At 35.6% G+C, this 26,787-nt stretch overlaps 1 protein-coding gene across 4 annotated transcripts in view; it reads right to left on the bottom strand.

Moving 5' to 3' along the window:
• Positions 1-3,620: 3,620 nt before the first annotated feature.
• The window catches only part of Mlh1 (DNA mismatch repair ATPase Mlh1), a 127,834-nt gene continuing 104,667 nt past the window's right edge, over positions 3,621-26,787 (bottom strand). For all 4 annotated transcript variants that reach the window (XR_011335492.1, XM_069843103.1, XM_069843101.1 and 1 more), the window contains one exon: positions 3,621-3,841. Coding sequence is in view for 2 of the 4 variants with exons in the window: in XM_069843101.1 (XP_069699202.1) it covers positions 3,689-3,841 (153 nt within the window). In the remaining 2 variants the exon portion in view is untranslated. The remainder of the gene's footprint in view (positions 3,842-26,787) is intronic.

The raw sequence follows: 26,787 nt of genomic DNA, 5'->3' as shown, positions 1-26,787 counted from the left end.
TTTGTAGTTACAATTCTATTAAGTGTAAACTGTGACATTATCGCTCCTTCTTTCACGAGCAATAGCATTGTATGTCACATACAATATTCTTACCGGGAATTTATGTTAACTTTTTAATATTGTAAGTAACAATACGCATATAAGGTATGATTTCAGAGAAAGTGTAATCACTACAATGGAGTAAGACATCAATTTCAATAATGGTAATGCAAAGAAAAAAGGCCTAATGAAAAACCCTGATTTTTCACAGCCATCCGAAGTTGTTTTTAATTCTACTGAAAAAGTTCATTTTGTCAGTTACAATGTTCTTCCTTGGGACCATCGATATCTCATGTAATTTTATTTACAGATGATACAAGTGTAATTATTTCAAGCAAACAATACTATCATTTTATAAACACTTCTAATACAGTGCTACGCTTCTAATGAATGAATGGTTCCATGCAAAAAACTAGCACTTAATGTTGATAAAACCAGTGCAGTCAAATTTACTACACACAATAGTGCTCAGGTTTCCTACAGTATTCGATTAAATGGAACTCATCTCAAAGAATCTATAAGCACAAAGTTTGGTTTAGAATTGGATAATCACTTGAACTGGAAAATGCATATAGAATGTATTACTTGTAAATTGAGCTCTGCCTGTTATGCATTAAGATCCTTATCTACTATTGGTGATATAAACTTACTTAAAATGTCATACTTTGCATATTTTCACTCTGTAATGAAATATGGATTAATATTCTGGGGTAACTCGTCTGAAGCTAAACACGTTTTTGTTTTACAAAAGAAAGCTATAAGAATAATGGCTGGTGTGCATAAAAGGACATCATGTAAAAATATTTTCCGAAATTTAGAAATCTTGACCTTACCTTGTGAATACATTCTTTCCCTAATGATGCCGTATATTAAGAACCAAGATAAATTCAGTACTAATGAAGACATTCATCATTTTAATACAAGACATATATCAGATCTTCATCTACCCTCTGTTAGTCTAAGCTGTTTTAAAAAAGGAGTTCGCTATTCATGTATAACAATCTTCAATGCACTGCCTAATTATCTTAAAGATTTGAAGAACCATGAGAAAAGGTTTAGAAAAGAATTAACCAAATTTCTACATACTCATACCTTCTACACAACTGATGAATTGTTTATGCTTGTGAATTGAATTATTCTACTTAAAATGACATGTACTATTTTATATAGCCCAACTAAAATATGTTTTCTATTGACTTAATCTGTTTAGCATAACTAATGAATTGTATTGCTGTAAATTGAATAGTATACTGTATAGGTCAACTGATGAATTTTTTAAGCTTATAAATTGAATTAATCTACTTCATCTGAATTGTACTATTTTGTATAGCTTAACAAAAATAAGTTTGTAAATTGAACTAATTTGATTGTATATGTTTGTATAGTTTGGCTGATGAATTGTATATGCTTTTAAAATGAATACTAGTCTGTATAGCTCTACTGATGAATTGTATATGCTGTAAATTGAATGGTAGTCTGTATAGCTCAATTGATGAATTGTATATGCTGTAAATTGTATAGTAATCTGTATAGTCAACTGATGAATTGTTTATGATTATAAATTGAATTAATCTAGTTGATATTAATTGCACAAATTTGTATAGCTTAATGAAAGTATGCTTCTAAATTGAATTAATCTGCTTACTTTGCATTGTATATGTTTGGCCGATGAATTGTATATGCTTTAAATTGAATAGTAATCTGTATAGCTCTATTGATAAATTGTTTGTGTTTGTAATTTGAAGTAGTTTGCATATGTATTATCAATTTCTGTATATCACAACTGATTGAATTGTTTATGCCTTAAATTTAATTAACTTACTTGTTTTGTATTATACATATACAGTAGAACCCCGATTATCCGTCACCCTATTAACCGATTGGCGCATTATCCGACTGTTTATTTCCTCACTCTTTTTTTTTTTTTTTTGTATGAAGTACTGTTTTGTACATCATATTAGTAGGTTCTACATATGTTTTTGCTAGAGGGTGTTATTACAAGTCTTTATAGTTGCACAGCCTTGTCTACTATTCGAATTGCCATTCTATAATATAAATTGTATATAAAATGTCTTCCACGGAAGTCAACAGAAAATGTGTTGTGCTTACTTACTTACTTACGGCTTTTAAGGAACCTGGCGTCATTGCTGCCCTCACATTAGCCCGCCATTGGTCCCTATCCTGAGCAAGATTAATTCAGTTCCTACCATCATATCCCATCTCCCTCAAATCCATTTTAATATATCCTAAGTATCGAAAAAAAAAATGGAAATAATTGAATGGTTTGAAAAAGAGAAACTGTAGCTCATCTCGCATCAGAATAAGAGTTTGGAGCTACAACTGCGCGATTTAATAAAAAAAATAATATGTAAAAAAAACTATGTCAATCTACAACATGAGACCTCCTTTATTTCTATCTTTCCTGAGACAGTTATTACAAAGGACTTCTTTGCCGCTTAAAAACCTGTCATTGACAACCAGACTTAAATTAGTGAACTTGTGATCCACTACCTAGCGAGTTAAATACAAGACCATGGACGAAATTACAAAATCTTTCAAGGTACGGATTATCCGATTTTTTCGATCAACCGTTCAGTTCATCCCCTTCATTACCGCGGATAATAGAGGTTCTACTGTAGCTCAACTGATGAATGATCGTTTGCGTTCGTAAATTTAATAATCTGATTGGCTATGTATTGTATATTTTTAGAAGAGCCATTGATGTAGCTCAGTCGGCAGACTCGCTGGGCTGCTGATCTGGAACTGCGTTCGGGCTTGGGTTGGATCCCCCTTTGGTCTCATTGAATGGTTTCTTCCGAGGTTTTCCCCAAATGTGGGACTGAAGCCGGATGGTCTATGGTGAGTCCTCGGCATCATTTCGTTTCACCCCTTTGATTTAATTACCTGATTGGGTTTTTCTAAGGGTTTCCCCAACCAAAAGGCAAATGCCGGGTAATCGTTTGGCGAATCCTCGGACCTCACCTCATCATTGTAGAAAATTACTAAATTGTAAAACTGTAAAAATTGTAAAATATTGTAAAAATTGTAATTGTAATTTTGTAAAATTTTGACTTGTTCCACATCTTAAAGCTTCAATGCTCATGTAAGATCTATGGAATATAATAAATGAATGAATGAACTGCAAAGCAAAATACCATTTTCTCAAGAAATATGATCTTTAAAAAGCAATTATGTGTAAAAACGCAATTATGAATAAAATCAGGGTTGCAGTCGCAATTAGAAGCAATTCAAATCGAGTCATAAAAATGTACTGCCTCCGCAGCCCTAAGCATACCAGAAAGATAAAATTACAATTGGGCAACACTTCAGAAACATTGTGTATGGTTAGTCCAAGGAACAGATTTTTGAAGACAATGCTAGAAACCCTTCCAATGAGGACGCACAATAAGCCTTTTAGGCTGACGTGCAGGAGGCTTTCAAGACTCCTTAAACCCCCCCCCCCCATAACCTAACCTAAATGTGAATGATGAAGGATGGATAGAACAGAGAAAAATTATATTATAATAATAATAATAATAATAATAATAATAATAATGTGTATATGGTAAGTAAAGATGAACTACACAATTTACACAGTTTTTATTATGAAAATATGTTCAGCAATTGTTCAAAACATTGTAACAAAAACTCAACATCGTTCAAACACCTTGTAGAGCACTGGCAGATTCGCAATCTGCAGAACTGTGGCATCTTCAGCAAACCAACTCGGAGGCAGGAAGTTCTGACGCAGGGCTGGATATATGATGTGCTCCACTACCCACTTCAGGTCTTTATTCTCATTCTGAAGACAAAATAAATATCACTGCTTAGTACTATCAAACAGATGCAGGTTTTTAATTTCCCATTACATGAAGGCAAAGTTAAGTATTGTGATGCAGCAAAATACTCTATTTCGAGGTTTTCATGAAAATGCGTGTTTTCAGTACCCTCTTGCCGAAACAGAGCTTCTTGACATGTATCTATGAGTTAATTTATTTAACAATAATGCATACAAAATACAATAATGTTAGTAAAAAGATCTTATTGGTGTTTATTTAAAACAAGAACACCCAACAGCAATTTACTTCAAATCAAAATGTATATTTTCTTTGCCAGCTTTTTATTATGTACAATTGTGATGTGTGTAGCTCTGCCCGTTATAGGTCAATGCATCTTTTGTATAATGAGGTTTGAGTTATCTCATTATACCTGTTTTTTTTTTAAGATGGGACATGACAGAAGCATTGCGATCAGAAAAACCTCTGAATGTCATATTGCGTGATAGGCCTGTTGCTATGGTAACAACGGTTGAGTTGCCAAACTACAGTTCCCACATGGCAAGTGCTTAATAGCACAATGTTAGCATTGATACGTTTCATCTTCGATTCTCTGTCGATTTTTGTATTTTTTTTTACCTTCCCGGCAATCGTCAATTAATGTTTTAACATCAGCCATCTAGCTAGCTTCTATAAGCTGAGAGCGTGGAAGTCCATATTGGCAACATAGCGCTGTAGTTCCAAGCTCGGCTGCTTAGATCTCATGTCCCATTTAAAAAAAAAAGAGGTATGGTACATTACGGTAAAATCATTCATTATTCACCATAAAAAATAATTTAATTAACAAAACCTAACAATTAATGAATAACCAGCAAAGAATTACAATAAAAATACTTGTATTATAACTTAATAGCATTCGATTCTCCTTGCTTACACAGCACTTTCATATAACCCAGCCTTCTATTCTACTTCAGATACTGCCAGGCCGAGTATACACAATCCAATTAAAGTCCATGTTCCACATCCACAAACAAAAATACGCAAACAATGTATCTCCCCAGGGTCCCACACAAGGAAAATAGAATGGAAGGTACTGGCCACCATAATCCTCCACCACTGCTTGTGACGTCATCTGCCGTCAAGGCTGGAATTTGTAACATGCCTCGTACTACGGAAAGCAATGCACCGAAGATATTTATGGCACTCATAAAGAGACTATTGTGATCCCAAACAATTTTTCAATTATAATACATAATGTAGCGTTATTTTTCACGTAAAATTTACTTTCCAAGTTATACGAAATTATTGCGATAATCTTACAACTAATTAGCGATAAAACGCGAAATATAATATTTTTGTCATGATTTCTTTTCGAAATTAATGAGAAAAACTGTGGTCTCTAACTATAGAACAGAAAGTGAAAATAATAAAGAATGTCGAGGCTAATCCTCAAATATCACTATCAGATATGGGAAAAGCATGGTTTGCCAACTACTTCATTATGGGGAATAATGAAGAAGAGACAAGAAATTTTCAATGCCGAGTTTCAGTGTTGTTCAGGTTCAACCAAATGGAAAAGCATCTTACCATTTGAAGAGTTAGAAAATACTGCATTGAAATTTATTGTAAATAATAATTATAGGCCTAATGTTTGGTATATAACAACATGCAAATCAAGCTTTCAAGTATAACTCCCTGTAAAGTTGATCTGAATAATTTCGAGGGAACAATTTTTCCCTCGAAATTATTCATATAACAACATGTTAGTATTAGTTATTTTAGCCCAGTGTTCATCAACTCAGGTGCTCTTTCAAGGCAGTAAGTGTGCCCATGAGCAAGCAAGCCAGCCGTGTGCAAGATCCCAAAGATATTGGAGGGATAGAAGCAGACACTTGTCATGCGATAACTTGAAACTGGTTTGAAGGAGGGACATAGCAATATTATAGATTTATAATGCACAGGCTGCAGAAATTGGCGTACTTGAGAGTCTGAATGATCATTCACTTGATTTTAACCCTTTAGAATTTACTTTAAAGGCTAGTACATGCAGTAGCTTTCGTGTACCATGTAATCAGGGTAACACACGAAGTGAACGAACGTAACCTCTATGAAGGTTACTATAACAGATTAAGCACTGTAAAATTATATTTATTTATTTTGCCAAACAACAGGAATAAATCTCACTATACATAATTGTGCTGTATAATGCAAAACAAAATGCATAAACTCATTAAGTCTGAGAATGAAGAGAAATATTATACCTATCTAAAATCAGAAATTTTAAACAAATGGCGTGCACAAAAGTTCATAAAGCAATAGAGGACGTTGTAATAATAAGCCAAAATCCAGAAGATTAATAGAGAATTAAAAATACGTTAAACACTTTAATTAAATGTGAGCATTTTAATACCAATATTGTTGATTAAAAATGGCAATATAGAGTAATTGTATATTTCTTCAATTTATTTTCACTGCATTAAAATTAAAAAGATGTAATAGTTCCTTACTCGTAATAATTGCACTATTAACAATTTTTATAAGAGTAATTGTTGCGCCAACAATCTTCTACCAGCAGGTTATTGAAGTTAGGCCTACATAATGAAATTCCCTTAATAATGCATTATATGAGTAAGAATTGTTATTAATTACTACCAGTTCACACTTGTGGAGTAACGGTTAGCACGTCTAGCCGCGAAACCAGGTGCCCCGGGTTTGATTCCCGGTCGGGGCAAGTTACCTAGTTGAGATTTTTTCCGGGGTTTTCCCTCAACCCAATATGAAGAAATGCTGGGTAACTTTCGGTGTTGGACCTCGGACTCATTTCACCAGCATTATCACCTTAATCTCATTCAGATGCTAAATAACCTGAGATGTTGATAAAGCGTCATAAAATAACCTACTAAAAAAAATTACTACCATATTCATTTTCTTAAAATGCACATATCAAAGGAAACACTTCTGAATTTCTTTCTATATACGGTAATTAATAATTATTTTTATATAAAAGTGACAACATAATTGAAGCATATTCAAATTTTCTATATATTTAACCGTTATAAAATAATTTTAAAACATGTTCATCCTTAAAATAGTTCTTGAATTATGAAAAATAAATCCTGATTGTCCATATACTTCATCTATGATCTCATAATTTGGTTTTCAGAATTTAAATTGTTTGTAAGGATTAAACCTAGATCTTAAATAGAAAAAGCACAGGTAAAATTTCCAGAATTCATACTGTACTGAACATTTGGTTGTAGAGAAACTCTATGAAAGCTTATAAACAGCATTTTCAACATTCAATGGAAAATTATTTAGTATGAGTATACTCTAGGTAATAGGACTGTGTAAGTCATGTGACGCAATTAAAATTATACCACAGACAGACAGACAGACAGACAGACAGACAGACAGACAGACAGACAGACAGACAGACAGACAGACAGACAGACAGACAGACAGACAGACAGACAGACAGACAGATAGATAGATAGATAGATAGATAGATAGATAGATAGATAGATAGATAGATAGATAGATGAATTTAATGTCATTCAGTGATTTACAGCCATAGACAACGTCAGAGTAGATATATATAATACATGGCTACTACAATATGAATAAATGTAAAAATAAAATCAAAAATAAATATACAATCATCAAATAATCACAAAAACAGGTTAAAAGTTTTAAAAGAAATAGTATAAAATCAGGTTAAAATGTACAGATTTGTCAATTACATGAGGTTAAAACAAATAGTATCTAAATCGTAATATTGCTAAAATCATTGACACTTAGATTGGATTTGCCATCAATGTCCTTCTCACCATCCTTCTGAAAGTAAAATATGACATGTTTCTTATATGCAATGGTAAAGAATTATAAAGTTTATAAGATATGGAAATAAAACTATTGCTTGTAGCACTATATTTGTACTTGGTGAAGTATATGTCAAGTCTGGAACGGGTAGAATAATTATAATTATTCACATTATGCTTAACATACAGAAGCAATCGAGAATAAACATTGACGGCAACGTAAGTATTCCTAGTTGTACAAAAAGTGGTTTACAGTGAGTTCTAGAAGAGACACCACAAATAATTCTCACTGCTCTCTTTTGAAGGATAAACAACTTAAAAACCGAAGTACAGTAGCGTGCAAATTAATCTGAACAATGTAATTACTTATGCAAAAACACTCAAACGGGATAAAAAAAGGATCTACGACATAATCTATGTGGCCTCCCTTGTTACTAATAACAGCTCTGAGACGATTTGGCATGGATTCCACTAATTTCCCACAAATATTCTTCATTTCTTCATCGCGAAACCATACACCAATGAGGGCAGAAATCATTTTCTCCTTTGTAGAACAATCCATTTTTTGCATTCTTCTTTTGCAAATTGACCACAAGTTCTCAATGGGGTTGATGTCGGGTGAGTTGCCTGGTCAGAGGAGTACCTGAATATTCTTCTTGTTGAAGAATTCTGTAGTTTTTCGAGACGTATGGCATGGTGCCAGGTCTTGTTGGAACACACCTCTGCCATCCGGAAATGATTTTAAAAGTTGGGGTATGATTCTCGTTTCCAATAAGTGAATATATTTGTCAGAATTCATCATTCCCTTGATAGGTATTAATGCTCCAGGCCCTTCATGTGTAAAACAACCCCAAAACATTACTTTAGGGGGGTGCTTGTTGGAGATGAGCTGCTGTTACTTTTTAAGATCCTTTCCGTACATAAGAAACACGGCGGCCGTGGACCTCGAAATGAGACTCATCGGAAAAAAGTACATTCTTCCAGTCATTCACTGTCCAGTATTGATGTAATTTTGCCCACATTAAGCGTTTTTTGCACATAACAGGGGTTAGCAGTTACTTCTTAATAGGCTTACGAGTCCTTCGTCCAGCTTCCAAAAGCCTACGCCGCACTGTTGTGACGTGAATATCTGCCCCAGTGGTAGCCATTAACTCGCGGGTTAAGTCGACAGCAGTTAGTTTAGGATTTAATTTACTTTTCCTGACAATTAAACGATCATATGCAGGTGAAGTCTTCCTTTTCTGGCCACAGTTTCCTTTTTTTCTGGGGTGTGATGGATCCAGTCTCCCTGTATCGTTTTATGATCGAATTAACAGTAGCCAAACCAATGTGACATTCTGCAGCAATTTGCCTTTGTGTCATAGAAGAATGCTCTGCTAATGTTATAATTTTAGACCGTTTTTGTGGAGTTGTATCCTTTGTGAAGACGACAGAATGTACACAGGATTGCAGTATTAAGTCTTCAACACAACTGAAATGCTTATAAGTACAAAACGACAGGCAAAATGTCACATATTATAAAAAAAATAATAACGACAGACCTTCAACAATGGAATTACACGTACTACAGATGTCAATTAAAGCGGTGTGAGCAGCTGTGAGGCCAACAATGACAGAAAATGTAAAAATATGTTGTGTTCGGAATAATTTGCACGCTACTGTATGGTTGCCCCACAAAAGTGTCCCGTAACTTAAGTGACGTAAATATGGGCATAATAAACTGTAAGTAAAGAATTATAACATAATGTTTGTCTGAGGATTCGTAACATGAAAATTCCTTTATTAATTTTATTAACAAGATATTCTATGTGTGTACTCCAGCCCAGACTGGCTTCGAGGTGAATGCCTAGGAATTTAACTGAGGAAGACAAGTCAGTAATATTTCTGTTAAAAGAAAATTTAATATCTACAGTCTTATTAGAGTTGATGCTAAGTTTATTGGCATCACACCAGTTAATATCTGCAATAAAGATTAGTAATTACATGCCTTAACTGTTTCTCAATTCATTAAAACACAAACTTCAGATTCCATGCTACTGTTTTATTTCTATAACCAAGAAAGGTTAATAAATATAAAACGCAAATAGCATTTTCACTCGGTACAGAATAGAGCATGTAGCCTCATTGTGAAGGAGTGGTGACAGAGTGCTTAGTCACAGCAGTCTATCTATCCCTCAAAGTCTTTGGATCGCTCTTGCAAACTGCTCGGGTGCACCAGAAAGTGCTCTTGCACAAAGAGCATGCATTGCTGATCACTGTCTCAGCTTTCCTTCCCATTTTATGCAAACCCCCTTTTAAGGAAAACCCCCTATTTAAGGGAAAAAAAGTAAACCCTCAGAGGTTCGTTAAAAAGGGGTTCTACTATAGATAATTTTTATGAGAAATTTTCTGAATATAAGGAAGATACAATTGAAACAGAAACCACTCAACATAATGAAAGTGTAAATACAAAATTGGTCAATTTCTTTACCAAAGTCAATTTATGTGAAGTCGCACACATGTTAATGTTGGTATCCTATTATCTATCTCAGTTCGAATGCCTATATGAAAGGGCATTTTCTGCTATGAAAAATAAGTAAAGGATAAAAGGAACAGATGTGCCCCAGATCTCAAGAAAGCTGATGTCCAAGTTATCTTAAATTGTAATCATAGTTGTCATTCATTTTTGAAGCAATTAACATAGATTAAACCTTGCTAGCTAAAAAAATCAAGAATCGTAATATACTTTGTACTGTGCGATAAATTCAGCTTACAAAAATGTATACTTTTCCCAGGAAATCAGTAATTTTACTGGATAATTTAGTAGCACAAAGTCATTTCAATTGTTTTCTAATCTAAATCCTAAATAATAAAATTACATTAAAATAAGCTGATAATTAGTAATTCAATGTGAGTGTTTTTAGATATACTGTATATGTACAAAACTACGGCAATAATATGAATGTTTGTGTATCGGTTTATCTCAAATTATGTGTAATTTTCTAGCAATAAACAGCACACCTCAAGACTCGATTCATTTTGGGAACCTGATAACCCTAGCAGACCATGTCCAATAGTGACAGACATTAACAAATGAAGACTATCAAATTATTTTATAGTCATTCACTATCATTTTAAATGATAGTCTGGGAAAGCAATCTACATTGATCCGATTTTAAAATGTCTTCAAACCTACTGCATGGAGATTAAGATGACTACACATCCTCTTTTTCGTGGACATGCCCTCATTTTTACGTCTCATTCTTCTATCCACAAACAAATTTATTATTTCGAAAAAAGTCCTTCTTTTTGTTCCCTGAACACATCATCATTAATCATCCAAATGCGAGTGTATTCTGTACTGACGCTTTTGTAGTTTGTAATGGTGCCGTAACAATAGTTACACTTCTTTTCAATATCAGCATTATTACTGACAATATAATCTGTCGTCGTCATCATCATCATCATCATCATCCTCGTCGTCGTCGTCTTCATCATCATCATCATCATCATCAGCCATACAGGTTATAGTCCAAGAAGGACTGTTACAATCCACAAAAGTTTTCAGCCCATCTCTTCATTGGACATCCAGTTGATCTCCTGCCTCTAGGTTGGTAATGCAGGATTGCACGAGGGATTCTAGTTATAGACATATATCTCACATGCTGACGCCAGTTATCTTGATAGTAACATATGTCTGCTAGTATAGAGTTCAAGTTCTTCATTCTTCATGATGTCTTAATCTCTTTTATGATTCCATTTAGTATAGCCAGCTGTTGGGCGCATGAATCTCATTTCACTAGCAGTGATTCTACTTGCGTCACATTTCCTTAGAGCCCATGCTTCACGTCCACAGCAAAGGACTGGTGGTGCTAAGGTTTTATACAGACAAGTGCGGGTATGTCACAGAACTAGAGATGTTTTTATGATTCTATTTATGATGTCCATTGATTTATTATATGTTGTCATGAATGTGTAAATATGCAAAGAAAGATAATTTGTAGCCAAGATATTTAAATTATTTAACTCTTTCCAAAACACTTCCATTAATATAAATATAATCTGTGAAGTGTTTATTGCTGGTAAAACATACTTTTAAGGAATACTCCTGCCAAGGATTTTTATAAATATTTATATTTATTTATCTAATGGCTGGTAAAATGATTATAGAATCATTACTGGTAACCCACAAAGTAAACAAGTGAACATATCTTCTTCCTGGCTTCCCTATAGCATTCCGCTTCTGTGAGTGATTGTAGACCAAGACATAATGGAAGGTGATGTCGGTCCATCTCTGTATTAGAGTTACACAATTTGCAGAACGATGTCGGCATTATCCCAAAACGGAAAAAGTTTTTAGCCAGTAACTGATGCCCTGTTGTTAGATGAAAGAGTGCGACTGCACTTTTTCTTGGGTGAGTTGATATTCCAGAACTGACTCTTTCCTGTGCTTCTCAGATGTTCCTGAATTGCTCTTTTACAGCTATTTTCACAGACTGGAATGACACTGGTTTTGAGTAGGTTAGTGGGAGCAGAGTTCCCTTCTTAGCCAAGGAGTCTGCTTGATCATTTCCATAGATTGAACAGTGACCAGGTATCCACTGTAGAGCAACTCTTTTATTGTTTGCTGCAAGTTCTTTTAGCATATCTTGGCAGTCTTTTATTTCTATTGAGCCAGGCCGAAAAGCCTGATTAATTGATTGGGATGCAATGCAGGCCTACCTCCTAGCTGGTGCACCCTGGAAATGCTTAGTCTACATTCTTGGCAACAACAAAGAAAATTACAAATTTTGAATTTTATAATATCTATTGAAAACTTAAACTCTTACAAGGAATACACAGACTTGGAAAATTGAACTTTTGTTTTGTGGCAGAGGATAGAACAGGTCTCTAAACCTAATTTTAAGTGTGCTGAATTGAAATCTGCTTTCCATGTTTTCATATCATGTAAAGTCTTTCGCCATGTGGAAAAATATTTAAATTTTTAGCAATTTCTAAATTTTAAGTACACTTTAAATGAGCAAAACATTACAGAATATGATAAAACTTCACATACAATTAGTTTAAAATGAATAACAAAATTTCAAGTAAACCTGTATCTTGGGAAAACTATTTTTCCTCCACTTCATTGAAAAAGAATGCTGAGTTGGCAAGCAGTTGTGATTCTGACTACCAATAGTAGTCAGCCATTATGGAGACATCCAATCGACCCTGGTATAGATGAATGAACCCAGTGGCGGCTCCTGCATATTTCTTAAGAGGAGGAAAGAAGTTAACAGCACGAAATGACACGTTCTTGAATGAAACATGCTACAAATTAGCCTACATGCATACATGTAAGACCAGGTAGTGTTGGGGTTGGCCTTCCCTTTTGTATAGCAATAATCTGTTCTTGTAAACTGAGTTTCCTAAATTGTCCAAAATATATTATGTTTTCACTTCCTTTCATTGTTGAATAATTGCGCAAATTAACAATTACAAGGAAATTCACAACCTCGTAGCATTTTTCGAGCACACTACAGCATCACACGTGTTGGAAGAAACTAGCTACTAACTTGTAACCGGAACCGTTTTACGGAAATGGAAATGGGAATGGGAAATAATCTGAGGAAAGCAAGAATACTGCACCCACCCACGTGGTCTGTGTTGCCACATGTACATTTTACAAGTTCAGTATCACAAGCTTTTGAAGAATGTCAGTCCTTGTAAAGTCATACTATCATTATTGTTCAAAGCTGCCGGTGGCCGATTAATTTTTTATGTTAAAAATGATGTAGTTTGGAGTACCTACTTTCAATTTCAAATATATTTGTACAAAACTGACAACTTGGCTGTTGCCCTGTCTAGTAAACAATGAATAGAAGTGAATTTCAGAGGCCAACTACGTAGAACTACTTCCTCTTTGTTTTACATAAACCCAACTTTAACTTTCAAATATCCTTGAAAGTTTCAAACCATGAATAGTAGCCTATATAAAGTGCAATGAATAATATTTTTGACTTATAATTAAAAAATAGTTTACATGGTGTCTTTCATAGCGTTGCGTTAAAACTGTTTTTATTGTGCCTCCTCCAAGATGTGTTAGTCTGGTTGAATACAACATCGTTAGGTGGCAGAGGTAGTGAGCTTGCTGCATGACCAATCGGTTTCTATTTCCCGCCCATGCGCTGATTTAGAGGAGTATCTCCTCCCTCTCCGTTCATTTACTTGCTTTAAAACTCTGCTTCTTTCTCTGGCCGCTAGTGTGCTGTTGTCTATGTGTGTTAACTGCAGTAGAGGAGGAATGGAGTGCCTTTCCTCCACACAGAAAATCTCGCATCTTTCTCATAGCTTTCTACAGCATATGAGCACGCGTCATTTAAAACTCGATCAACCGAGTTTTTCTTATAGCTGTGAACTTAAAAATTATCGAATCTTCCTCAAATTTCAAGGCACATATTTAATTTGGTATTTACTTTCAAAAGAAGAAAATGTGAGGAGGACGTTCCTCCCTTCCCTCCCCTGAGGAACCGCCACTGAATGAACCACACTGTGCCATTGTCTTAGATTTTCTGAGCAAATTTTACACACAATACGTGAAGCAAAATTTCAGTCCTGATCTCCTAATTTCATTTTAAAATAGGCCAGATACAAACTCTTGACCACTCAGGTAATGTTTCTTTCCTGCTGCTTTATCACATAAAATACCCACATATGTAACAAAAATCTGATTTTTCTTTCAGATGTACTACTCTCTGGGGCTCGGGGGGGGGGGGCCTGGCGAGATATTAAATTATCCACAAACCACTAAAGGCTCGATCTTGAGCAGGTACCGGACGTGTCGGCAGCTGATGGATAGACAAGGACCTGTAATAGGAAAAGTATGAAAACACTAGATCCAGTCAGGCCTGTCTCTGAATAACAAATAAGAGCATGCAGACCAACTCCCCATTTCCGTGCTCATGGGGTGCATGGTACATTAGAGATGTGCCATTAACGGGGCCTCCGAGAAACAGGTGACCTCTTGGAGTATTTAGCCTTGTACTGGTAAGGAGGCTCTGCCAGTGTGAGCTATTTAAATCTCCCGTACTCATGGAACCAAAACAGATACAAGTAATAAAAAATATCATTCAAAACAATTCAAACTGCTCAAGGAGTCGCTTTGGCGGACATGGCAGTGCAAATTTCCTCTGAGCAGACTGTTGGGTCTTTGACTGCAGACATTGAGAAGAAGAGACTGCAGTCCAAGAGGCTCTCAGAAGCTCAAAGGAAAAACTCCTCAGGGAGAGGAAAATGAGGGAACGGGAAGGAAAAAAGGTAGCAGGACCAGTGGTGGATCTAAGAGGCCACAATGTCTAGCAATCCTACTTCTGTAAAACAACATTCAAATAAATACAGAAGCACCACTGTGGAGCAGACATCAAGACAGCAGTTGTTTGCCAACGCCACTCTGATACCAAGCTGAATCAGGAGCAGGCCGAACTAATTCAGGCAAAACTTACTGCGGCAGTAGATGCCACACCTGTACAAGGAACACCAGCACAATTCTTGAACTCCGCGCAGGGAATCCTATGGATAACCTGTGCTAATGCAAACAGAAGAGACTGGCTCATCCAGGAGGTTGGCAGACTTGGGAACTTTTGAGAAGGGGCAGAACTAAAAGTAGTCTGCCATTATGGCTCTTAGTAGCCATATTGTTACTTCAAGATTGGTTCTTAACTGCCTCGATATACTCTCTCTCGACCTTGGCAGAACACAATGAGATTAAACTCATCTGGGTACCAGTGCATTGTGGGAAATGAAAATGCTGACGAACTTGCAAGACAAGAGATAGTTACAAAATGTATTGGACCACAGCCTGCTCTCGGAATACCCAGGTGCTCTGTTAGAAAGGCGACTAAAAAGTGGTTCAAGATTCAACACCATAAAATCTGGAACAAGACATCAGCAATCAAACATGAGAAACAATTTTATTCATTATCACACCATGCAAAAGAAAGAGCTGAAATATTACTTCATTGTAACAGATTTCAGCTGAAAGGAACCATAGTTTTTCTAAAGGTCATGATCCTGTGCAGGCAAGGCTTCTTTGAAAGTGAGCCGTGCCTACTACCACGGCCGTTCATCTAGTACGTCACTTCATCTGTCAGAGCGCTCTCAGAGGTCACAGTATAGATAGCGCTATCAATCCCTTCATTTCTTTCCAAATAACCCTATTGGCCGGTTCATTACGTCTCGCGAGGATAGAGGGGGAGAGAGTTTACCTGTTTTAACGGAGATACACGGAGCGACACTAGGGTTCCGGTACACGGCAGATACACTTAACAAGGCTTAGGCTCTCGTACGCGACATAAACATTTCACAAGACTTAGCATTTTAGTAGTATGGTGATTCGGGTTTTGTACGTGCTGGAGATAGATCAGTGGAGTAGTTAAATTGCGTCGTGTGTGTTTGGGATTTTAGTGGATCGTAATTTGAAACATCGCTTGCTAGTGATACGTCTTGGGGGCAAGTTTTGTATTTGCTTTGAGTAACATATTTGTGAGATACATGTGTTTGAGGTAAATTGTATTGGGAATTATGTAAGGAGATATCATTTGATATGTGAGTTCATGTTCCGAGACGGGTTAAGTGATAAGGCAGCGATTACGGTCTCATATATGGTTTTAGTGTTTCCCTGCTCCATTTTGATTGTTGCTTTCTCTTGCCGCTATTTCGTTATCATATGCGTCGAGTTTATTGCTATTTAAATGGTCGTTGAGATTGGAATTATCGTCAGTTACTTATTACGTGTATCTGTCTCCATCCCTCTCTCTCTCCATTGGGTATTCATTTTGTAAAGTGCAGAGATTTGTGTTAGTGCAATGGCACAGGTTATGTGAGCAATATCTGCTATGGGTAATGTATAGTGATCAGTTATGTAATGCCTTATGCTGGGTAGAGTTTCTCTCTTATTGAGTGTACATGTATTTTTAGTTTGATTAGTCAGACTGAGTGGTATCTATGGTCGAATGGATCATGTATTAAGTTAATGTGCTGGCTGGGTGTTGTGTTCAGATTCATACTCAGATAGTTAATGTATATATATATATATATATATATATATATATATATATATATATTTAGAGAGTGGTTCATGAACATATGCTTAATAGATTAGTTACTGATTGTCGAGAGACGGCCATATTAGATTGTTTCATCACTTATAAGTGTGTTGGCCCCAGCCTTGTGATACTTTCATGATTTACATATTCTGGGGATACCATTTCAGATTAGTTTGTTCTACTTTCATTCACCTATTTCATATTATTGTTATTTCATTTTCCATTTATGTATATTGTTAATTATTATTGTTAATTATATTTGTTTTACAAATCCACACTATTCATTTCTAAAAGTCTCCCACTGCGCACATCCAATCCTTCCAATGTGCCCTCCACCTGGCGAAAGCAGCCAATATAAGAAAGATAAAGAGGAGGAGTGGATGATCGTACCACCGCCCTTCACAAAAGGGCACAGGGTCATGCGCCCTCCCTTCATGTCCTGCCATTCATTTAGAAGTAAATGTTTTGTATTTAATGTTACTAAATCAGAATTTCCTTACTTGATAAGATTTTCTTTTCAAGTTACTTTCTACTTTGCTTTAATCTAATAGCACACTTTTTGTAGAGATTCAGTGGTCAGGAAGGCTATCCTTTTATAGAGATTCAGTGGTCAGGAGTGCTAGCACCCAGCATCTGCGCCGCCAGTATAATAGAGATGCCCTCCTGTTATTTAACTGTTGGGCATGTTGTCAGAAAAATATATTCATCCTTGAAGTGGATGCAGGGGTAGTGACTGGCTGCAGGCGAGATGGTTGACATTGGTTGGAGGATGAAAATTTACACCTTGTTGATCAGGAGGGTGATAAACTGTCTCACTTCAATTGAGACAAAGTTTGTAACTGGAAAAGGGATTAGTTGAGTTCGTATGTTTGGTCTGTGCAGCACTGCGTGTACCAGCTTTAATTTACAATATAAAAATAAATATATTACATTAGGAAATTGCTGGTCAGTAACGTTAAGAAGTGTAGTTCATATATAATTTTTTTTTGGTTTTTAAATGAGTTCCATGTGTATAACTTGCGATTTTATATTGTATGATTAGTGTTTTATAGTGAATGGAATTAAGTACAGTGAAACATGTCTAAAGCGGTCATCTGAAGTTACCTTGTAAAATGGCCGTTTTATCAAGTGGCCACTTGATTAAGGTTGCGGTTTTTATGAATCAGCATGAAAATACTGAATTTCATTGACTTTTTAGTATAGTGTGCGTACAACAATCGTGCATATTAATGTCAGCCTCTTCCATCCTTGCAACTAGCCTTTTCAAAACTCGCTTTCGGTACCTCAGTTTAAATAACTGAATAACACCTTGATCAAGGAGCTGGAGGTGTGATGTGGTAGCCTATTTGGACGAAGAAACACCAATTTCACGGATCACATTGCGATTTTGTCATTTAATCTTGGAATTGAAATCGCATAGCTAATTCTCAAACAATGATGATGTCATCCAAGCTTTATTGTTGGCAGTCCACTTCACCCCCAATAAGCCCATGTCAACATTTTTCAAACATCTCGGTTTCAATGATTTCCCTATCATTAAGAGTGGTTCTTTTTCTCCTGCAGCATTACAACAAAACAGCAGGTTTATTCTGTCTTTTGCCAACTTCCCCCCTTTACACTCTTTTTTCTTAAAACTTAAAGTTTTGTTAGGGAGGGCCCTGAAAAAAAAAAAAACTGTTTCGTCAACATTGTAAATGTCTCTGAGTTCATATTCCGCAAGAATTAAGGCAGTCTATTTTTTTCCATTCTTCAATAACATTGGTTGCAATGTCACCTCCTTCACCAGACACAGAACGAAATGCAATATGCCGTTTTCTAAAGCACTCTAACCACCATTACTAGCAACAGAATTGCTTACATTGAGTTCTTTGGCAATTTCAAGAGCTTTCTCTTGAATCATAGGCCCACTTACTGGCAATTTCTTCGCCCTCACACACTTGAACCATACATAAACAAAATCATTCACATTACTAAACACAGATTCTCTCTTCCTTTTTTGGCTACCAAGCTTATTTTCCTCCCACTCTTTTAATATTTCATATTTATTCTTAATTATACCGTCTGTCCTTCCACATTTGAATATTTCTGCAATTTTTCTAGCAGATGTTCCCTTCTCACTTTTTCAACCATTTTTCGTCTCACCTCTAAACTTAACACCACTCAACATTTATTGTTAGACATGATTTCTCTCTCAAACTAACTTCACAGTTCCTCTGAATCAACTGAATGAAAAGAAGAAACATTCGTAAAAGCTGGTCCAAATAGAGAAAGATAGAAAGAGCAGAAAAAATAAAGAATAAAAAAATTCGAATGTTTAACTACTGACTTAAAACATAGTATGACATTTTCGAAGAAAAAGTCCGTGTTTCAATCCTTTAAATAAAAATGAGTAAGAATTTATAGCTGTGTAGGCTCGGAGTGAAGAGTGACAAAAGAGTCATAAAACAGTAACCAACTAACCCCAAGATATGGAGGGTGTACTGTTGTACACTTAGCCATTGTCTCCTCCTGTCCTCTTACCACTGAAAAAATAGGTCAGACAGTATCCGTGAAAAGATTTTTTGTTGGACAGTGACTGTTATAGTCAGATTCCAATCCAAATAGACCCCAACTGCTGGCCGGGGCATGAAGCGGCCGCTAAATAAGGAGAAAATTTCTATTGATTTTATGGATTGGTTCCAAAGAAAATTGGCTTTTTGGCCAGGTGGCCGTTTAAATGAAGTGACTGAAAAAGCAGGTTTCACTGTATTTACAATCGAAACATTTAACACATGCAGACAGAATTGCTGCAAAAGAATAACAGTCGAAAGTGAGCGTTGTTTTTCAACTCTTAATCGTATTTAAGCATTTTTAAGAAGTTCAATGGGAAATGAAAGACTGAATGCATTAGCTGTGCTCTCTCTGGAGAAGAAAGTGATTCGTGACATTTCTGAATTCAACAAGAAGGTTATTGAAGAATTTCCTACAGCTAAAGAAAGGCGAGTTTATCTGATATACAATCATTAAGTTTTCAGGTATGTGTATTAGGATATTTTTGTGTTGTTTTCTGTTTATACAGTATGTTGCATGGGGTTTTCTTCGTTTATGTGCTTTTTTATAACCCAATATTATGCGACCCTCCAATTGAAGGGTTCAGAACCATAGTGGGCCAAGCACCATTTACTAAAACCGTAGAAAACAAGGGTTAAAATGAAGTTATTACCATAATTCAATGGAAACATATAGCAAGTAATATAAAGAATACACTTTAAAACTAAATGATATGTCAATCTTCATTAAACTATGGTATTCACTTAACTTTAACCCTTGCTATCTCCATTTTTAATGAATGGTGCTTGGCCCACTACGGCTCTGAACCCTTCAATTTCATTCTTCATGAGCTGCCACTGCTCCTGTGAAAAAGTATCTTAACAGAATGGGTATGTTTGAGAACAACTGGACTGTACATTTTGTGGGAAGGAGACAAACAGCCCAGCACATTATCTGCTCCTCTGACGCTTTTGCTCAGAGAAGATATTTAATCTTTGGGAAAGAATCCCTAGAACAGACTTCCATAACCGGACCGTATACCTTAATTAAGGATAAAGAGTTAATGAACCACTATAAAATAACATAGATAGCACAATAAGCCTAAGGCTTAGGTGCATCTGGAGAAATGACGGGCCTAATATATGGGGGGAGGAGGGGGGAAGATGTATCACTCAAACTTGCCATTTTTTTCACATACAAAATTCATAACACAACACACATTTAAAACATAGTCACCGACACGAGATATAAGCTGTACTGAGCATGAAAGACTTAGGTTCCTGCTGTTCCATAAGAGAAAAGAATTTTTATCGCCTCTGTGGTGTCTTTATTGCTTGGACATCTGATGACCAGAAATGGATGTGAGATAGTTGCAGGAAGAACCTACCCTCAATTAAAAAACATGACAACCAGAAAACAGAGACAGTCAGTAGTAAAACATGATGTCAAATGATTTGTCATGGTTACACAATTTAACATTCCATGCTACAAGCGGACATGCAGCAATTCTGATACTAAAGAGGCGAACTCTCAATTTTGTGTTAAATACAGAATTGTGTATGTTGTGATATACAAAAACTAGTAATATTTTCGGAATTAGGGCATTCGATTTAAGGGGTTAGATACAGCTTACAGCAGTAAAATTTTGGAAATATTCAATTTTTTTTTTCCTCCATTACTGTATCTTGTACAATAATAAAAATTAGTACGTGTAAAACACTGTCCTTCTGCTATATGAAAAAAATATTGTTACGATTTAAAAAAAATTATTTACACTTTTCTTTTTTTCAAACTTCAGTTCACTGTGCAGTGATGAAGCTTTCCCACATAACTCAGAAACTATCCAACATTATGTGTTGAAATTTTTTGTGTGTATTTATGCATGCCATATCTGCAATATGATGCAAGATCACTTCTCTACCTTTGATAGATAAAAAATAAATTCATTTTAAAAAATGGTTAAATATCGGTATTTTCTTCTAACACAAAATAAAAAATATATATATTATTTAAGGAATGTAGTTGAAAGAGCATCCAATCTGCTGTCAAAAAATCTGAAAGGTAGAATTTATAAAACAGTTATATTACCGGTTGTTCTTTATGGTTGTAAAACTTGGACTCTCACTTTGAGAGAGGAACATAGGTTAAAGGTGTTTGAGAATAAAGTGCTTAGGAAAATATTTGGGCTAAGAGGGATGAAGTTACAGGAGAATGGAGAAAGTTACACAACACAGAACTGCACGCATTGTATTCAACTGACATAATTAGGAACATTAAATCCAGACGTTTGAGATGGGCAGGGCATGTAGCACGTATGGGCAAATCCAAAAATGCATATAGAGTGTTAGTTGGAGGCCGGAGGAAAAAGACCTTTGGGGAGGCCAAGACGTAGATGGGAAGATAATATTAAAATGGATTTGAGGAAGGTGGGATATGATGATAAAGACTGGATTGATCTTGCTCAGGATAGGGACCTATGGCGGGCTTATGTGAGGGCGGCAATGAACCTCCGGGTTCCTTAAAAACCAGTAAGTAAGTAAGTTGAAAGAGCATGATATTGTAAACACGAGTTTTAGCAATAAAATAAAAGAAAGAGAACATGAAAAATTTAACAAGTTTATGAGTTATGAGGGAAACGGTTCATCATTGCACAGTAAACTGTCACCATTTTGAATTTTGAAAAAAAAAAAAAAGAATATAAATTATTTTTTTTAAATCGTAAATTTTTTTTTTTTCATATAGCAGGACTGTGTTTTACACATACCAATTTTCATTATTGCACAAGATACAGTAATGGAGGAAAAAAATAAACTATTTCCAAAAATTTTACTGCTGTAAGCTGTACCTAACCCCTTAACCTTTACGACATAAAATATGTTGTTGTTGTTGTTTAATGCCTGGCATCTGGCAATGAAGCTGTTAGCGTGTTTCTGAGTTAGATCTTTCTCTCCAGACAGTGTGCTGCAGGTTTTCAGATATTGTTCATTCATATCAGTTTGAGTGTTGCATAGAATGCAGGATGGTGAAGTCAGAATTCCTATTTTGTAGAGGTGGTTCGCTAAACAATCATGGCCTGTAAGCAATCTAAAAGCTGCTACTGGTGTTTTTCTTGGTCCTTAAGGAACTGCACCTGGGTTGGAGAGAAGGATGTTTCATTTCTTGTCTGCAGCATGTTTTTGCAATTCTTGCGAGTACTGTTAGAGTTTTTATTTTATTACCCATTTTATTGATGAAAATGGAAAATTGACTTCTTTAGGTTTGTAATATTGTTGTTCCTTTCCTTGCAAGCATGTCGGCCAGTTCATTCCCTGCAATTTCACAATGTGCTGGAATCCATTCCAAATATACTGTTTTGTGAAGTTTTTGAAGTTGAGCTATCATCTTATATGCTTCCTTTATTTGTGATGATTTCTTCGAGTTACTTGAACATATTGCTTGTACTGCTGCTTTGGAATCAGAGAAAATTTCTACTTTCATGAATTTGTTCAGTGGAAGTCTTAAAAGTTCTTGAAGGGCTACAGATATTGCAGTTATCTCTCCTTCACAGTTAGTGGTATCGTACCACAAAATTGGCCTCAGAATAGTATCAATGAACTTGGACTGATACCTTTTCGTTTTTTAATATTCATTAAAGTGTCCAAAATTCTTAAATTCATTCCATTACTACTTCGGAATATGTATGATAAGAACTTTCTTGTGTTAAATTTTAACGTACCTTATTAATATGTTTCGACCTATTTTCGGTCATCTTCAGAACTCAGAGTTCTGAAGTGATACAGTGTTAAAAGTTGTGTAATCAAGATGTACCATTACTACTCTTATTATATTTTTAAATTGCTAAATGATATTAGTTTGTTATATCCATTTCGCCATTACTTCCATTAGGCTGGTCTTCATTTTTTTTCCAGTGTCCTCTTTTTCCTACCGTACTGTCCTCTTCCACATTGGAGTTCCGGTCACCATATTGGAGAGACAGCACTGAGAATGTTACTAGCCAATTAAAATTTCTATTCACTTCTCAACAGTGTACAGTACATCTCAAACATTAATGATCTCAAGCAAAGCCCCTACATATGTAAGAAAACTTTTTCCATAATTCATTCCCTCAGAAACTTAACCAACGTTTTACCTCTCAGCCTTAAAAGAACCTGATCCAAACTTTAGTGATGCCCCACTTCGATTATTGCGTCTCTCTATTCACGAATCTAAATACTGATCTTGCCCATAGACTACCTCGAACCCAGAACATGTACCTTCTCTTTATTCCTCTGCACAGAACATCCTTCTACTAATCATCTTTCAGCATATCTATTCCACGCCTCTGGAATTCTCTCCCTGGCCATGTCAGAGACTGTCGGACAATATCAAAATTCAAATTTAAATTAAAAAATCACATTCTAGTTCATGGAATTGCTTGTTGAACACCTGTCAGGTTGCGCAACTTCAGCTTAACCCATGACATATAGTAAATATTGTAACTATGCTGTTGTAAAATTGGCAATTAATATGTAATTTATTTATTATTATTATTATTATTATTATTATTATTATTATTATTATTATTATTATTATTATTATTATGAGTTACCACTATCATTATTGCTATCTCTGTTTTTCTTTCTTTTTTTCTTGTATTAGCTCGATGAGACCTCTATACTGTTCTTTTCACCCGCTGACCCTCCATAGGACTTTAATTTATTCTGTATTATTTTCATCAATGTTTGTATTTATTTTTTGTATTTATATGTGCTATCTGGTAGGATGGAAGAGAAGGCGCCTTCTGGCCTTAATCCTCTCAGATTAAATAAATAAATAATAAATATTGGAAATTACTATGGCCACAAGAGAAGTGAAATACTGGTGAGTTAGTGCCAGCTGAAGGAATGCAACATGCATGAGTCCAATCATAATACCATGAATTACAATAACAAAATCGCTCTAAATACAAAAAAATTCTTCGAAATACATTCCTTATCTGGAAGTTTCGCAACAAGAAATATCCTGCCACCATCTGGGACTGAAGCCAAATACTGTAGAGAGCTAATACCGGAAAGCAACGCGATTAACATGGTGTCGGGCAGCGACACGAGAACACTAGTGCTGTCTAGCGGCTTGGTTTGAACAATGCTTCCAATATGTATTGCTTCAAACACCGTACGAAGGTCTCTACAGTATTTGATTGCGTATATATCTAGGAGGGGTTGGGAGGAATTGTGGTAGGCCTATATAGTATTACATGAGAGCTAAAGAAATCATTACAGAACGGTCAGATTTACATTCTCGTTAATTTAATTGTCATAACTATTGAACGAACATTATGATACTAATAATAATAGTATAAGATGTTTTAAAAGAGATATCACATTGGTGAAAAACAACATTAAAGCTACAGTACATACTGCTTAATTGTCCCATTAGCTCTCTATTCTCCAGGTTACTGATGCATTACATTTTTAGCCTTTCTGTTCTTTTTTCCAGTCACTGTTGTACAATTTTTTCTGTCACATTCATTTTTTACAAAACAATTGATCATGACGTTAAGGAACTTATTGACGAAAACATGTTTACAATCTTTACATACTGAATTAGTTTGATCTATTTGTTAAAAAATAAGGGCCATTAACTTGGTTTTTACACCCTGTCTGCTTGATAAAAGAATTTTTCTGAAGTGCGTGTGAAATGTTGATCGAATAATTTTAGATAAAGAAACTGAATAACTTGTGGGAATTAGAAAATTAGCACTGTCATACTTTTTATTTGCAATATGCTGATAAATGCCTGTCAAGTTTTCAGATTTGAAACCAGCTAGTTCCAGTTTGCATGTCTCATGTGGTATTCTGCTACAAGCCCACCCTGTCACATATGTTAGTGCATTATCTGGAATCATACACTGATCAAGATTGTCCTCTTCACGTTCAGCGGTTTCTACAAAACTGTTTTCTGCTGCTGGATAATCACTGCAGATTCTAAATGAACTTTCTTCAATCTCCTTCTTCGTAACTAAAAAATCACTGACTTCAATTTCACAGTTGCCTTTCTCTGAAGGTGTTAAGAGCTGGCAGCTCATAATTCCTCTGACGGCGGACTTGAATTTACAGCTGTCAGGGGTAATGTTATTACCACCCTTAGAACGCACGACAGAGAAAATATTTTCAATACAGTCTTGTGTTATACGTCTTGTAAGCAGGAACCGAAAGTTAAAATTTTGTTCCAGATCTTTCCACAAGTGACGTAGCGCTATTATATTTTGTATCCAACCCTTAAAGCAAGGAGGGTTTGTCTTTTTTTCGTTCAGAATTTTCAGTTTTGAGAACAGACTTTCCAGTTCTTGTAGAGTCGTCCAATGACAAGAAGTAGTTTGTAAAGCCCTGCGTGAGGATTTAGCATCGTTCATGATTGATGAATTAAAACAGTCAAATCCACGATCCACTAGCTCTATAAACTCAGCTGTTTGAAGAGCTTCTTCAGGTAGTGACTGAAACGACACATGAGTTTTTATGGCCTTGCTGACTGAATGACTTAGGACCTGTGCAGCCAGACAAACCCTCATGGGCAAGAAAGGTGGAAGTTCTATATGTTTTTGTCTCAATTTTGGGCATAATCGAGGATTCATATCTTTATCCTAATTATACAGTTCAACAACATGTTGCCACTTGTATACTTCATCTTTGTACGAAAGGTCGTGCCGCTTAAAGTTGTTTCGTACTGACTTTAGGAGATGTGGTGTGTCATGGAAGAAGTACACAATTTCTCCATCTATTTCAATAAATGGCTTATCAACCTCGCATCCCAATAAATTCCTCATTCTAATATTACTGGCTGCCTGGTCACTAACGACTACTTTAGGAAAATAGCCACATTTCCTAACCTCGCGGATGGCTTCGGAAAGAAGATCCTTTAGAACATCACCGGGCGTGGAATTATAAGATAGGAAATATCCTATTATCTGCTTGTAGTTGGTTTGCAAGCCCCTAATCATAAATACTAAAGCCTGATTTGCGGGTTTCAATTCTTCACTTTTTGTTTGATTTTGACTCTCGTACGGTCCAAATTCTAGAAAGCCATCGAATAAATCGGATTTTGCATCATAAGAGAAACTTTGTTTCAAAGATATCTCGTCGAGTACAATGGAAACAACTCTCTGAGCTGGTGTCAGACTTCTCGATTTTATCTTAAGAAGTTGTATTATTGTCTCATTGAAACCTGGACCAACACCCAATTGTTGCAGCCAATTACGTAAGGAGCGAATAGTCGGCAGACAGAAAGTCTTCCTCAAGTATCGATATGCATTCGGTGAAGCATAATGCAATGCCAGTGCGAAATTTTTGTCGTACTCTGTATATCGCCTTCCCATAGGTTTTCTTTTTCTTAGCTTCAACTGAGATTTAAGAAATGAATCTTCTACCGTGATTGAACACATTCTAAAGATGAATGAGATTTTTTCAATTTTTGTACGTCAGCTCTTAGGGTTTGAATGAGTTTCCTTTGTTTTGACATAATTTTCTGTGCATTCCTTAGTTTGTTAGAAATTGTATTTTTTTCTCAGACGAAATTTTTTCTCTT

Source organism: Periplaneta americana, chromosome 13 (assembly GCF_040183065.1).
Source record: "Periplaneta americana isolate PAMFEO1 chromosome 13, P.americana_PAMFEO1_priV1, whole genome shotgun sequence".
NCBI lineage: Eukaryota > Metazoa > Arthropoda > Insecta > Blattodea > Blattidae > Periplaneta > Periplaneta americana.
This window is presented reverse-complemented; position numbering and strand designations above follow the sequence as displayed.